Consider the following 15956-nt stretch of genomic DNA (forward strand, 5'->3'; position numbering starts at 1 on the left):
TGGCAGCAAGCTGATGATCTATTTAAATTGCCAGTGAAATTATAGAATCTGTAGGTTCTAATGCAGTGTTTATAGAGCTGACTACATGCTCATAATTGGATGTGTTGCCTCCATGCTTACTACACAGAATGTTCCCTCCATGTTCCCCTGAATTATGCAAATGTTTACTGGTAGGCAGCCAAAGCAGTACATGGCTTGACAGTCCTCTTCTGTAAGGCAAAAGTGAGGACTGCAGATGCTGGAGATTAGAGCCAAGATTAGAGTGGTGCTGGAAATGCACAGCAGGTCAGGCAGCATCCGAGGAGCAGGAAAATCGACGTTTCAGGCAGGAGTCCTTCATCAGTCCTCTTCTGTAAGCTAGGCCTTGGAAATCATCACCCATTCCTTCTGAAACTTTCTTTGAGAGCAAGGTTACTCAGCAGCATTTGGTTCTTGGACTATCAGATTCCCATACCCTTACTTCTCTATGTTATACTGAAGTTCAGACTCCTCTACTGACCCTCTACGTCATACAGGTTCCCAGTTGTGAGTTGGTGCTTAAGAGAAAGACTGAGGGATATATTATCTCCAAAGGCGGCTTCTTCCTTTGAACAGAGGATACTATTCCTGAAGAAGGGCTTATGCCCGAAACGTCGATTCTCCTGCTCCTTGGATGCTGCCTGACCTGCTGCGCTTCTCCAGCAACACATTTTCAGCTCTGATCTCCAGCATTTGCAGTCTTCACTTTCTCCTCCAAGCAAAGAGTCATTTAAGCTCAAAGCAGGGCCACATTCTCATGCGCGGTATATAGAGTCATAGAGATGTACAGCATGGAAACAGACCCTTCGGTCCAACCCGTCCATGCCGACCAGATATCCCAACCCAATCTAGTCCCACCTGCCAGCACCACACCCATATCCCTCCAAATCCTTCCTATTCATATACTCATTCAAATGTCTCTTAAAGGTTGCTATTGTATCAGCCTCCACAACATCCTCTGGCAGCTCATTCCGTACAAATACCACCCTCTGCGTGAAAAGGTTGCCCCTTAGGTCTCTTTTATAACTTTGCCCTCTCACCCTAAACCTATGCCCTCTAGTTCTTGAGTTCCCCCATCCCAGGGAAAAGACTTTGTCTATTTATCCTATCCATGCCCCTCATAATTTTGTAAACCACTATAAGGTCACCCCTCAGCCTCTGACACTCCAGGGAAAACAGCCCCAACTTGTTCAGCCTCTCCCTATAGCTCAAATTCTCCAACCCTGACAACATCCTTGTAAATCTTTTCTGAACCCTTTCAAGTTTCACAACATCTTTCCGATAGGAAGGAGACCAGAATTGCATGCAATATTCCACCAGTGGCCTAACCAATGTCCTGTACAGTCGCAACATGACCTCCCAACTCCTGTACTCAATACTCTGACCAATAAACGAAAGCATACCAAATGCCGCCTTCACTATCCTATCTACCTGCGACTTCACTTTCAAGGAGCTATGAACCTGCATTCCAAGGTCTCTTTGTTCAATAACACTCCCTAGGACCTTACCATTAAGTGCATAAGTCCTGCTAAGATTCGCTTTCCCAAAATACAGCACCTCGCATTTATCTGAATTAAACTCCATCTGACACTTCTCGGCCCATTGGCCCATCTGGTCAAGATCCTGTTGTAATCTGAGGTAATCCTCTTCGCTGTCCACTACACCTCCAATTTTGGTGTCATCTGCAAACTTACTAACTGTACCTCTTATGCTCGGATCCAAGTCATTTATGTAAATGACAAAAGGTAGAGAACCCAGCACCGATCCTTGTGGCACTCCACTGGTCACAGGCCTCCAGTCTGAAAAACAACCCTCCACCACCACCCTCTGTCTTCTACCTTTGAGCCAGTTTTGTATCCAAATGGCTAGTTCTCCCTGTATTCCATGAGATCTAACCTTGCTAATCAGTCTCCCATGGGGAACCTTGTCGAATGCCTTACTGAAGTCCATATGGATCACATCTACTGCTCTGCCCTCATCAATCTTCTTTGTTACTGATGGAGAGAATTTATTCAGAAGAGGGTAAGATGATCAAACCTATGATCTTCTAGTTTCACTGTCTCCTGACAGTCCTTCCCAATGTGGACAGGATATGGAAGGAACATCTCCTGTAAATTCCTGTTCTCGATTGTGCACCAGCTTATGGGTTTGTGAAAAGTTATAAAGGTATTAATGTCAGGATAGAATAATGTTGCAGGAAACATGGCAGAACAGTGGAAAACTAAAGACCAAGATCGGATGGGGAGGGGAGATAGTAAAGGCAGGATCGGGTTTGGTGTTGCCAGTAGCACCCAAAGGAAATTAGTAAAGTGAGCACTCGTACTGTTCTTTCATGCTCTACACTCAATAAATGTGTCATCCAAATCCCTGATGCCTGTGTTCTTACTCCCACCAATCTCATTTTCTTTTCATTTCTGTGCTCACTGATCTGAATTTTCTTCTGGTCAACCAGGGCTTTGATTTAATATTATGATGCCCGTTTTCACATCCTCCATTCTCTCCCTATCTCTGTAATCAGTTCTATGACTCTCAAAGATACCTGTACTAATTGATTTTGGCCTCTTGACCATCTACATCATTAATGACTACACACCCACTGGTATCTATGCCTTGAGCTGCCTCGGACCAAAGTTCTGGAATTCCCTCCCTAAACCCCTCTGTTCCTGTCATCATTCTTTTAAACCTCCATCTTTGAAGTTTTGGTTATCTATCCTAATCTCTCTTTACATAGCTCAGTATCAAATTTCATTTGATAAGTCTTCGAAAAAGTCCCTCAAAACATTTTACTGCCTAAATGTAAGATATTGGTGTGGATGTCAGAAAACAGTGATGGGAGGTGGGGAAGAGAAGGGTTGTGAATGTTGAAACAACACACAGTGTGAGCTAAGGTAACAGAACAGAGATGTAAATAAGACTCTTATCAGTATCGGTGATACCACTGAATTTCATTCGACCTTGTCACCAGGTCTTAGGTTCAATGTGGTTGGCATTCTCCAGATCCACCACCTCTGACTGTGACTCTGCAAATTGCTTAAGCACTTTTCTCCCACTGGAACGAACCTGGTAGCTCCTTCATTCTGATCACTCCCACACTGACATTTGCTGCACAGCGTCACAGAAATTGGGGGCTATTGAGCTTTGTCATTTCTCTTTATCTGAAAGTGAATGATCTCACAATGGGCTAAGTGTACCTCAGCGCCATGAAGTGTTGGCAAACGTAAATGGCAATTACATCTCTGGCCCTTACCCATCCACACAGATGCAAAAATTAACAAGTCAATCAACAGTTTGCAGAGGGCTCATTACATATGTTAAAATCAGATATTCCTTCCAGTTTAGCATAAGAACATTGTCAGAGTTGTGTTTTAATACCTCTCCAATCACATGCTAGTTCTCAGCAATTTTCCAATTTCTCAAACCATGTTTCAGATGCTTGGAATTTTAATCATAGCAATATTTTTGATTTTAAAACCTTGAATATTTCTATCTGATGTGTTTAATGTTTAACTTCTAAATAGTTGCTTTAGAATCCGATGTCTCTGCCTAAAATTAGTGAGTGCAGATTTGAATAGTTTACAACAATGTGAAAGAGTTATTAAAATAGCTATATAAATGGTTATCTATAAGAGCCTTCATTACAATTTCAATGCTGTCTATTAATAGCAGGAATATGATCAGCCTATTTTTATTAATGTATGCAGGAAATCGTAAATATATTGTTCAACTTACCTCACCTTGTGGATTGTTCTCCCTCTTTTCATCTACTTCTGAATAAGAAAATAAAAAAATTAAAAACAGATATACTCTTTTAGGATCAATAGATATATAACATTGCACATGTAATTAAATATTTCATTTGATATAGGTTCTAAATTAATTACTAGAGCTTCTACATTATCTTAGTTTAGTCCTGTCTATAACAGCATGCAACCAGTACAAATAGCTGTGCTTGGGTATCTATCTAGACTAATTTGAGTGACACTGTAGCTAATGACTGCATTACATTCTGCTGGCTGTCAAACTCAACACATTTTTCACCTTGCAATAAGATGTGATTTGGATTAATCATTTTAAGGTCGATCAAAATGAGGAGGTAATTTTGAAAAGTCACCAAGACATTTAAATGGAGTGACAGGTTCTGATCTGCAATCATCTCATTTACCCAATTCACAGGATGTCTAGTTAAGTGAAATTGAACTTATAGACAAAGGATAGGTGACTTATATTATTATGTGCTGTCATCAGTCTACTGATGTCTATTCCAGCAAAAGAATTGTGTGCTCCCATATGTCACCATTATGATTGATGAGTTGGAATGTGATGCTGATGCATTCTATATCAGTTGTTAAAAGCATTCTCTGATATGGCTTAGCAATTGCTCAGCTCTGCGTAAATTTCATGGCATAGGTATATGAGATCATATTTCATTCATTACTACACACACCTTGCAGTACAAATATGCACAAAAACTATTCTCAGCAGCAAATCAGATCATTGAATACAAAAAATCTTCCTTGTTAGCTCTACGTAATATAAAGAAAAAATGAATATGTCCCACTCTGAAGACAATTTGTGACTTGTTTAATTTTTTAAAAGATCATTCAGTCCTAAATGTGCAACAGCTAATTAATCAGGATGATTCATCAAACTGCACTTTCGTTGCATAAAGGTTAGAACTTGAATGATCAAAATAGAAATTTCAAACATGATCCTTTATTTCAAGTTTAAGGTTTTCTAAATCAGCCAAGGAAACCTTATTAATTTTTCCCAAATCTCTCCAACCACAGATATTCATTCCCAAATCTCCCCCACCACAGATATACATTCCCAAATCTCCCCCACCACAGATATACATTCCCAAATCTCCCCCACCACAGATATACATTCCGACATAAGGACCAGGAGTTGAAGAAGGCCATTCAGCCCTTCAAATCTGTTCCACCAGTCAATTAGCTCACAGCTGAGTTGGTTGTGGTTCATATTTCACTTTCCTCTGCCCTCCGCAACAATTGATTATTCTGTCTATATCTATGAATATAAAACAATAACCGAACTTCTAGCATTCTCCATGGAAGAAGGTTCCAAAGACTAACAGCACTGAAACAAGGAATTCCTCCTCATCTCTATTTTGAATCTGTAACTTTTAGTTCTAGATTCAACACAAGAAGAAACATTTTCTCAGTATCTAATCTTCTATGTTTTAACATGATTGTCCCACACTGTCTTAAAGTCCACTAAGTATAGGTTCAACATCAACCTTACTCCATAAGACAACTCATACATCCCAGATTCAATCTACCAAACCTTCTCTGTATAGCCTCCATATTTTTAAAAAAGATTAAATGTGTGTACAATCCTCCAGGTGTGGGCACACCAGTACCCTTTATAGTTGCAGCAATACTTCCCTACTTTTACATTCCACTTCCATTCCAATAATGGCCAACATGTAATTTGCCTTCCAGATTACTTGCTGCACCAGCATGCTGACGTTTTGTAATTCCATGTACTGGAAAATTCTGCAATCTGTCTCCATTCAAAGTTTTCTTTTTGCTTTTCTAACCTCCCTATCAAAGTAGATTGCCTTACACTTTTCACTTTATTTTCCACCTGCCAAATCTGTGCCCACTCACTTAACCTATTTATATCCCTTTGCTGATTCTTTGCATCATCCTCACAACTTGCTACGTACTTTTTTTGTACTATCGGCAAATTTAGCTACAATACTCTCAGTGACTTCATCCAAGTCATAACTATAGCTTACAAGTCATTGAGGCCCTAGCACTGTCACCACAGCACTCCTCAATGTGACAACCTAAAAAGACTCATTTACAGAATTCTCAGATTCCTTTGGGTTAGCCAATGCCCTTTGTCTGCTAATATATCATCCCCAACACCATGAATGTTTAATTGACATGGTAACCTTTTACATGACACCTTATTGCAGACCTTATGGGAATCCAAATGTATCACATCTACAAGATTTCCATTGCCTAAGCCACATGTTACATCCTCAATAAATGAACTGAATTTGTCAAGCATGATTTACCTCTCACAAGACCATGAGAACAAACGATGTTTAAGACACACAAAACACATCAGTATGCTTACAAAAATCCAAACCAAGAATTCCATAGAGAGAAGGGTCATTGTTGCTTGCTATGCTATACATGTTGTTTCCTTATGCAGATTCTCACTTACCCAAATCCAGCATAGCAGAAGTAAAATTTTGTAGCTTTGATCCTCTAATATTTCACAAATATTTAACCAGCCTTCTGGACTGATGTAGACATCAGAACATTCAGTCTTCCAGGTTTGGAGTACACTAGGGTGAAAATGATTCACACTAGCAGTGGTTTCACCATGCCTAATCTTCTTTCCAATGATATCCACAGAACAATAATTCAAACTTATTTTGGAAACATATTGTATCGTCTGGCAGTCAATTTTTACTTGACTGGTTATAGCACCAGGTTATAGTCCAACAGGTTTATTTGGAAGCACATGGATAAACCTGTTGGTCTATCACCTGGTGTTGTGTGATTTTTAACTTTGTACACCCCAGTCCAACACCGGCACCTCCAAATCATGGCATTCAACAAGGTCAGCTTTACCCTTTGACTGACTTTCCACAGCAACAGAGACCCATTGACTGCACACACATGGCAACCAACTCATCCCAGCATGTCTCATTAAAAAGCTTGTGTACAGTCACAAGAAATATCAAAAGATTTTTCAGGGAGCTGCCACGGTGCCTTCATTCTGCACCACTCAAGCCTTCCTGAACTCTTTGTGCCTTTAAACAGAGATAAATTGGTTCCTTGGAGACCAGTGCTACTATTAAAGAGTTAGTCCATTAGGAACCAGACCTGATACCCCAGAGAGATCCATCTGACCATTAGGGCTAAAACTGAACAAACAAGCAGATGTTGAAGATGCACCTTAGATGGCTGAACAAATCTAAAACATCTTGGGTTTCCAATGTGCATGTTTCTCATTCATTTTTTCATAACTGTTTATAAAACAAATGTTGAGAGAGAATTTAGAGTAAGCAACCTTCTTATTTAGCTGGTAGGGCAATAAAATATGTTGAATCAACAAAGAAGGTAGAGGCACTAGATTTAGCTTCAGCAATACTGTGTAATAAATTAAGATATCCATTCCCAATCATTGTCAAATCATCTCCATTGAATTTGTTTGAGGACAAGTTTAAGTTAATGGGCAAAACTGTGGCAAATGGATTTCAAAGTAGGCATGTGCGAAGTCATACATATTAAAGCTGAAAATGATATAAGAATATTTTTTAAATTCAATTGTGGGATGTGGGAGATGGGACATGGGCGATGTTGCTGGCAAACATTTATTAGCAGTCCCTTGAAAAGTTGGAGGTGAATACTTGCCTGCATTGCTGCATCCATGTGCTGTCAGTTGACCCACAATGCCCTTAGGGAGGGAATTCCTTCATTTTGACCCAGTGACAGTGAAGGAACGGTGATATATTTCTAAGTCAGGACAATGAATGGCTTAGACGGGAGGTTGCAGCTGTACCCGCTGCCCTTGAGCTTTTGGATGGAAGAGTCATGGGTTTGGAAGGTGCTGTCTGAGGATTTTTGGTGAATTTCTGCAGTCTATCATGGGTCGATAGTACATGCTGCTGCTACTGAGAATTGGTGTTAAAGGGAGTGAATGTTTGTGTGCTGCTTTGTCCTGGATAATGTCAAGCTTCTTACATGTTGTTACCCATCCAGGCAAGTGAGGAGAATTCTGTCACACTCCTGACTTGTGCCTTGTAGAAGGTGGACAGGCTTTGGGAATTCAGGAGGTTACTCACTGGGGTGTACCTAGGCTCTGCCCAGTTCTTGTAGCGACATAACTGTGTTTACATGATGTATCTAGTTGAGTTTCTGATCAATGATAACCCCCAGTATGTTGATAGTAAGGGATTCAGTGATGGTAATACCATTGAATGTCAAAGTTAGATTGTCTCTTATTGGACTTGGTCATTACCTTGCATTTGTGTGGTGTGAATGTTACTTGCCACTTGTCAGCCCAAGCCTCCAGGCATGCCCTCCTGCACTCTCAATTGAACCAGTTGAACCCCTGACTTGATGATAATGATTGAGTGGGGAATGTTCCAGGCCATGAGGTTACAGATTGTGCTGGAGTACAATTTTGCTGCTGTTGATGGTCCACAGCACCTCATGGATGCTCAGTATTGAGTTGCTAGATCTGTTCAAAGTCTGGCCCATTTAGCACAGTCATAGTGCTACACAATACAATGGAGGTTATTCTCCATTCTCCAATGTGAAGGTGGAACTTTGGTTCAACAAAGACTGTGTGGTTGTCACTCTTACCAATACTGTCATTGACAAATGCAGCTACAGCTAGCAGATTGGTAAGAACGATGTCAAGTGTATTTTTCCCTCTTGTTGGTTCCCTCACCATCTGCTGCAGACCCAGTCCAATAGCATTGTCCCTTAGGATCCAACCAGCTTAATCAGTAGGGCTGCAGCCAAGCCAGTCTTGGGGGTAGATGTTGAAATCTTCTGCCCAGAGTACATTTTGCATCTTTGCCACCTTCAGTGCTTTGTTCAAATGTTGTTCAATATGAAGGAGCACCAATTCATCAGCTGAGGGAGGTAAATGCCCATGTTTAACCTGAAGCCATGAGAATTCATGGGGTCCAGAGTCAATGTTGAGCACATCCAGGGCAACTTTCTCCTGACTGTATCCCACTGTGCTGCCACCTCTGCTGAGTCTGTCCTGCCCGTGGGAGAGAGAGTATATGTTGGTGGTATCCGGGACATAGTCATACTCACGAAATCATACCTTACAGACTATGCCAGGCTGTTGCTTGACTAGTCTATGAGACAGCTCTCCCAATTTTGGCTTTGCCCCAGATGTTAGTAAGGAGGACTTTGCGGGTCGACAGGGCTGTTTTTGCCATTGTCTTTTCCATGTTTAGGTCAATTGTCAAGATGTTCATCTGGTTTCATTTCCTTGTTGAGACTTTGTAGCAATTGACATCACTGAGTGGCTTGCTAGGAAATTTCAGAGAGCAGTTCAAAGTCAACCACATTGCTGTGAGACTGGAGTCACATGCAGATTAGACCTTCCCTGAAGGACATTAGTGAGCTAGATGTGTTTTTCAGACACATCAACATTGACTTAATTGAATTCACATTCCACTATCTACTGGGGTGGGATGTAAATGTGGGTCCCCAGAACATTAGCTGAGCTTTTGGATTAATCGTCTAGTGATAATAGCACTCCGCCCTTGCCTCCCCAGTGAAACCATGCTGCAACCAGGAAAGTAAGTTCTTGCAATAGCCTACAAAAATGGGAAGTTGTATTTTTAAAAACACAGTCAGCACTGCTTCCCCAAGATTTGGGCACAAATCTCCTTATGAAGCTCTGTGTCATATTGATTTAAAAGCATCAAGTGCCAGGAGCCATATAAATATAAGTTGTTGTTGAAGTGTAAAGCACTCCACTTCACATTTAGACTTTTTTGTTTGTATTTATTGTCTCCATCAATCACATTTTAGGTCCAGTTTTCCTTTTGAAACAAAAATACAGAGTTGCATGAAAACCTAGTGTCACAATACTGCTACTGAACAAGTAAACTAACAATACAGTGACAGCTTAATTGGATCCCAGTGGAACAACGTGTCAGTGGTGCAGTTACAAGTCAGCTTTATCGCATGAATCTCATTTTCACCGTAAATGTGTGAACTCCAATTCTGCTTTCTCTTCTCAAACATATCGCACTTTCACACCAATCAATTGCTCCACAAAGAATGTAAATGTGTCCTCCAGCCTGTTAATGAGTTATATGTAGGTTGCAAGAAAAGTATAAACAATGATTACACAAGTACATTCTATCTATAACAAAATAAAAGCAGCTAAAACTGACCTTTCCCATGAGCTACACTATGTAATAGAAATGTTATTTGCTTTGACTATTGTGTATGTCAGTTTGGTTCAGTTGCTAACATTTTCACCTCTGAGCAAGACAGTTGAAATGACAAAAGCTATTTTAGGACTTTAAACTCATAATAGCTTACACCCGAGGATTATGGGAATTCTGCAGTGTTAGAGGTACAATGTTTTCAAGGAAGCTGAGATCCATCGACCTATTCTATTAGATGAAGTTAAAAAAAAACCCATATCATCATTTAAAGAAGTTCTCGTGACAAGTGGAACATTCATCTAATTGGTCCTTGTGTCATTATGTAGTACTCAAGATCATTGTTAGAGTTTCCCACTGCATTTCAAGAACATTCATTAAATATGATGCACTTTGCACTTCTTTGAATTGATAAAATGTTCATAATCCATTGAAGTTCATTGAGTAACAGCAAAAAGAAAATTTGTAACTGTAGCATTGGAGTTGGTAAAATTAAATACCAACAGAGACAATTGGGGCAGTGCTAGTGGTTAGCACTGCTACCTTGCAGTACCAAGGAACCAGGTTTCCTTCCAGCCTCGGGCGATTGCCTGTGTGGAGTTTGCACATTCTCCCCGTGTTTGCATGGGTTTCTGCCGGGTGCTCCAGTTTCCTCACAGTCCAAAGATGTGCAGGTTAGTCGGATTGGCCATGGGAAATGCAGAGTTATGGGGACAAGGGAGCTTGTTCTTTGGAGGGTTGGTGCAGACTCGATGGGTCAAATGGCCTGCTTCCAAGCTGTAGCTTTTTATGATCGCAAGGCAAAATCATAAAAAAAACACAAAAAAATGAGTCAGAATTCAAAAATTACTATTGTGTATCGTTGCACCCAGTTTTCTCTTTTTGACAGTTTCTTAACCTATGATAGATATTAAATCAACAAAGAATGAACTTGCATTTATATTGCGCATAATGCACTCTCAAAATGACCCACAATAGCTCAAGACTAGATACAGTTGCAGGGTGGGGGAAGAAAGGCAGGTGGGTTTAAGGGTTGGTCACCTGGCTAGATCAGTGGTGCTCTTATAATCCCCAGTTAGTATTGTTAGGAGTGTGTACCACACCCACAGGATCTGTCTGTCCTCCTTCTAGAACATTCCTGGGTGACACCAAGCCTCTCCAATTTGTCAGATTTTCCATGCTTCCCCTCTGCGGTAACCCTTTCCACTTCCTGATAAATGTTTTGATTCTGTACTTGTTCCAGTGCCAACCTCGGTTGTTTTCAACCATCATTTATTTTTGTTATTTAAACTTTCCCACTACGCACCCTATTGTAGATTACTTCCTGAAATAGTAAGTGTTTCACTCTCCACAGATGCTGCCTGATCTGCTGATATTTCCAGAAATTTATTTTCATAATGCAGATCTCTGCCTTTGTTCTCTCCTCTCCTCCTAGCAGTGGTCCACTGCCAGGCTTTTCTAGGTTCTATATTTGTTTAAAGCTGTTCTGGTCAAACCTCTTTCAGTTCTGTTGAAAGGTTATTGATCTGAAATATTAACTATGGTTCTCTATCCACAAATGCAGACATGGCCTAAACAGTGTTGTCAGCATTTTCTGTCTTTATTTCAATGCAACCGTTGCCTAGGAAACCAATGATATCATTAAGCAGCAGGAACTGGAGTTTGCAGAAAGTGCTGGTAATTCCTATGGCCGTTGTCTCAATCTCCTGCATTTAGCTCACGTTTGCATCATCTGTGGAATTTGTAGCAGATGATCAGGAAATAGCTAGAAATGGTGCCCCAAGATGATTACATATGAATATTAAAAACCCTCTGGAGCTCAGCAGTGGACTGAATGAATCGGATCATTTGTATCTTTTATACTCAGTATCATATTAATCTTTACTGGGACTAACAGGCAAGCTGTAAAATGGACAATCCATTGACTTCTGTAAACTCTCCCCAAGATAGTTAGCTCAAAGTTCCCCACACTCCCAATGTTCAAAGATAAAATCAAATTAAGTTCCTAAATATTCCCTGAGAAATCCCATTCTATACACAGCTGATTGCTTAAAATATTATTGACAGGAGAAACTTCTTTTTTTCAGACACTGAAATGAAACTAACTAACAATGAGGATTAGAACATCAATAAAAGCACAAATTGATAAATTACATAGATCAACAGCTCTGTGTCTTGTTATTTCATTGAGGTCCATTTGCACGTTATTTCATTGACACTTATTTATAATACATTGATTTCACCTGCATGAGGCAATTGAACACATACTGGACTGGGAGAACTTTCCTGCAACTTTTGAAACATCAGCATGGTACACTTGTAAGAGTGAAAATTCATAGCCAGAATACAATCCTGTGTTTCTATCGGACAGTACTGAAGATTATTAGCAGCAGAATTTAATGATGCCAGAGTTCTAATGTCAAGCTTTGATGCCATGAAATTCTGTTATGGATGTGAAACGTGTTCACTGCCACCTTAATTAACTGATTAATATGGCAGCCATTGACCTCACCCACAAAATATTGAATAAATACATATTAGCATATAAGCAGGAATATTTTCTAATAACTTCTTCAGGGAATACCATAACATTAGCATCAACGTCCATGTCTGCTATTTTATTGGGTGATATGGAATGAATTGTTTAAATTCAAAACTCCAGGCAGTGTGAAAGCTATCCACTTGAACAGATGGAGGAGAGATGCCAGTGACTGTGCTCTCAATTTATCGTAACTTGTGGAAAATGGATGTCTAAACTTCCAGTGGCACATCTGTGCATGAAATACCGTGTTTTGTTCTCCAGAGAGTTAGATTGATGCTCCCCAGAAGACAGCCCACTCTACCACTTTAATAGGGTTAGCTCCACCAGAAATAGAATCAAATTTCAAAGTAAAACATTCTGACCATCATTTTCACTTCTCCAAGGTACATGTCTTATATCATGGATTAAGTGGCGTGGATGTTATGTTTTTTAACTACTGGTGTCTGGGATCAAATCAAGCTCAGCAGATGGACTTCATTTAGGTGAGGATACTGGCATATTAGCCCTGATCTCTATGAATATTAAAACGTGACCTGTGGTTATCATAGAATGAGATAATTTAACTGGGCTCCACAAAATTGTATTCTGGTTATCTAGACACTGATGTGCCTTTTGCTTTCATGTTAGGTGAAGATAAAAGGAAGCAACAAAGCTGAGAGTATACATTCTAATTGATTTTAGCCTGGAAAGATGAGCTGTGATCAAAAGTGCGAATGGCAGTGCTATGAAACTCAAGCTAGGGCCTTATTTGCTGAAGAAAGGGCTATCCATTTACAAAACATGTGATAGGTTACACAACATATTGTCATAGATTCTATTGAGTAAGCAAAAAAAAAGCAAAATCCCACGGGGTTTGCAACTAATCCTTTGCATTTGTGTCAGCTTTGTGTTTTTTTTAAAAAGGTCATAAAAGCTTTCTGAACAGATGGCTGCAAAAAGGTTAAGAAAGGAGTGTCAGGTAAATACAAGTAAACTTTTCTTCATGATGCAAACAGTTAGGCACTTAGACACATGAACAGGCTGTGAATAGAGGAATTAGTTTAGAATAGCATCAGGATTGGCACAGACATGGTGGGCTAAATGGCCTGTTTCTGTGCTGTACTGTTCTATGTTCTATGTAGTACTTGCCATAAGAATTTAGCAACGTCAGCATGTCTGATCCAGACGCTTCTGCAATTTAGTGAAAATCATTTTGTCAAGAAATAGTTTCTAATTTGTGAAAATGCTCATGATTTGGTGAATACATACACGCAGTCAGCAATAGATTCTGGTGAATGTTATTAACAGAAATGCCGACTCCAGATTGGGGAGAGCAGTGCTTTAGATTAGGAAGAATCCGGAAGTTCAAGTTGATGGGTGGATTTCTAAACATCAGGCAAAATGCTTTTAAAACAGGTGGCAATAATAGTAGCAGGATAGTCAACAAAACCGATAATGATAAAATTATAGTCCGACTGCTGTGGGAGGATAGAGAGCTAGTCAGAAGAGGAGGGCGAATGTTTACCATTCAAAAGATATGTCCTGAGGAAGTGCAGGCACAGTCTAAAAAAACTGGTATTATTAAACTGAGCAATATTTGGATGATACATGCTGTGCAAATCCGAATACTCTTTTGTAATCATTTTTATACATCTGTGATAAAAGGTGTAAAACATTAAAAATTGAATGGCAATTGGCCTTAATCGGGGTTGCACATAATACAACATAGGCAATTAAATACAAATTGAAATTAAACATGATTCTTAACTTTTCATTTCAGTCTGATTAACAATAATTCTTTTTTATTAGATTGCCATTCCAAGCTGAGTTTTCAGTGAAATGCCTGGCAAAATGATTCAGACCTATTGACATATTGACACTGGTTTTAGGGTATTTTCAGAACATTAGTTCATGGTTGTTTGAAAGGGAGCTCCTCCACTCGCTGCTCAGCCATCACTACAATCTTCCTGCTGGAAATGACAACTGATGCTAAATATTCACCACAACACTCAAATGGATTAATCCAACTAAAATGTGATTGATACAAATAGCCTAGCAATACATTTTCTGCCATTGAAGCCTTATCCACACTGGGCATCAGGATTGCTAAACATTTCTGGTATTCAGTGTCATCAAGGTAGTGGAGCTAGCATTAAAAATTTAAGGGCCAGAATAGAGTAGTACAAATAACTGCAGAGCAATCAACTGCATTGCAAGATGCATTCGCTCCAGATAAAAAAAGGTACATTTAGTTACATTGATAAAGTAGCATCATGAGCCAAATATAACAAGTGCCACAGCAATTTATCAACCCCTTTTCTCCAGCAAGGGCCACTGATCTAGCAGGCCTGAAAACACTGCCAGAAGTCCATGACAGGCCCTGCAGTTAGCTTGATGTTACAAGAAAAGCTAGGGCAGAGGTTTTCAAGTTATAGCAAGGTGAGAGGTGTGCTGCGAAATTCTCAGGAAGCAGCGATGCTTCACATAGACTTCTAATACTCTGCATTCATGGCTACACAGCTCTGCGCATGCATGGAAGGTTGGCCATGTTCCCAATATATAGCCTGCGTACACATGCACAAGCCCAAACATTTAGTCTAAGCATGTGCAATAATCAAGGATCACAGCTCGTGGATCAGAAGAATCAATGCATGCAATAAAAAGGCATGTAAAAGTTGTCTGACTTGAACCGGCCTGCCTGTCTGGACACCTTTCTACTTTAGTACACATTTTAAGATGAATATTTTTGAAATTGGTTTTAGTTAGATCATTGATCTAAGTCATAGAATAGTTTCTAAGAAAAAAAGTCAGATAAGTTTCTTGTCAAGCAAGGCGATTTCTCTGCTAGTTCAGAGGATATATATCATCTTAAACCCAAGGAAAAGAATAGCAAGAATTGTTCAGAGAACTATGGGTAGAAATTAATGAGAGTTCTCTGGCCTTTGAATTTTCAGGTGTTTGCCTCTCACCTGAATGTCTCATCTGCAGAGCCAAGTTGACAAACACTGTTAAGGTGCCATGTACAATTGAAAAATCAATTTCTTGCCAAGAAACACATTCAATACTTCAAGAACTTGAGAGAACAAAACATCAAGCAGGCCCATTCTGATGGAGTGTGTGTGGATATCGGACAAAGCACAAGGCTCTGGTTGCCTGGTGGCTCAGCTTGGAGCAAAATCAAAGAAGCCCCATACTATTGCCAAAGCCTGAAACATTGTAGGTGTGAGGTCAGGAGCTGATGCTGCAAAACAGATTGACATAAGTTCATTCTGATAATACAGTTAAATGGCAAATTGTCAACATGTCAGCTAATACAGAGGAGGTGCTGCAAGAGAGGTTAGTTACTAGTGGGAAGTTTGCATTGCAGCTTGATGAGTTCAGTGACTGAACTAATTTAAGTGGACACTAACAGCTGCTTGCCAATGTTTAGTCTGTTGATGGAAACTCCTTTCAGGTGCATTTATTGCTTTTATAAGGAGCTACCAAGTCATGTGAAGAAATATTTCAGGT

The 15956-nt window shown here is 39.9% G+C and overlaps 1 protein-coding gene across 1 annotated transcript in view; it reads right to left on the reverse strand.

The window, feature by feature from the left end:
- The window catches only part of ppp1r1c (protein phosphatase 1, regulatory (inhibitor) subunit 1C), a 127651-nt gene that overhangs the window by 77183 nt on the left and 34512 nt on the right, over window positions 1-15956 (reverse strand). The window contains exon 3 of the mRNA XM_043693463.2: window positions 3748-3785. Coding sequence (XP_043549398.1) covers window positions 3748-3785 — 38 coding nt within the window. The remainder of the gene's footprint in view (window positions 1-3747; window positions 3786-15956) is intronic.

Source organism: Chiloscyllium plagiosum, unplaced genomic scaffold (assembly GCF_037043375.1).
Source record: "Chiloscyllium plagiosum isolate Xiang-an unplaced genomic scaffold, Cpla_swu_hap1 HiC_scaffold_7, whole genome shotgun sequence".
Classification (NCBI taxonomy): Eukaryota; Metazoa; Chordata; class Chondrichthyes; order Orectolobiformes; family Hemiscylliidae; genus Chiloscyllium; species Chiloscyllium plagiosum.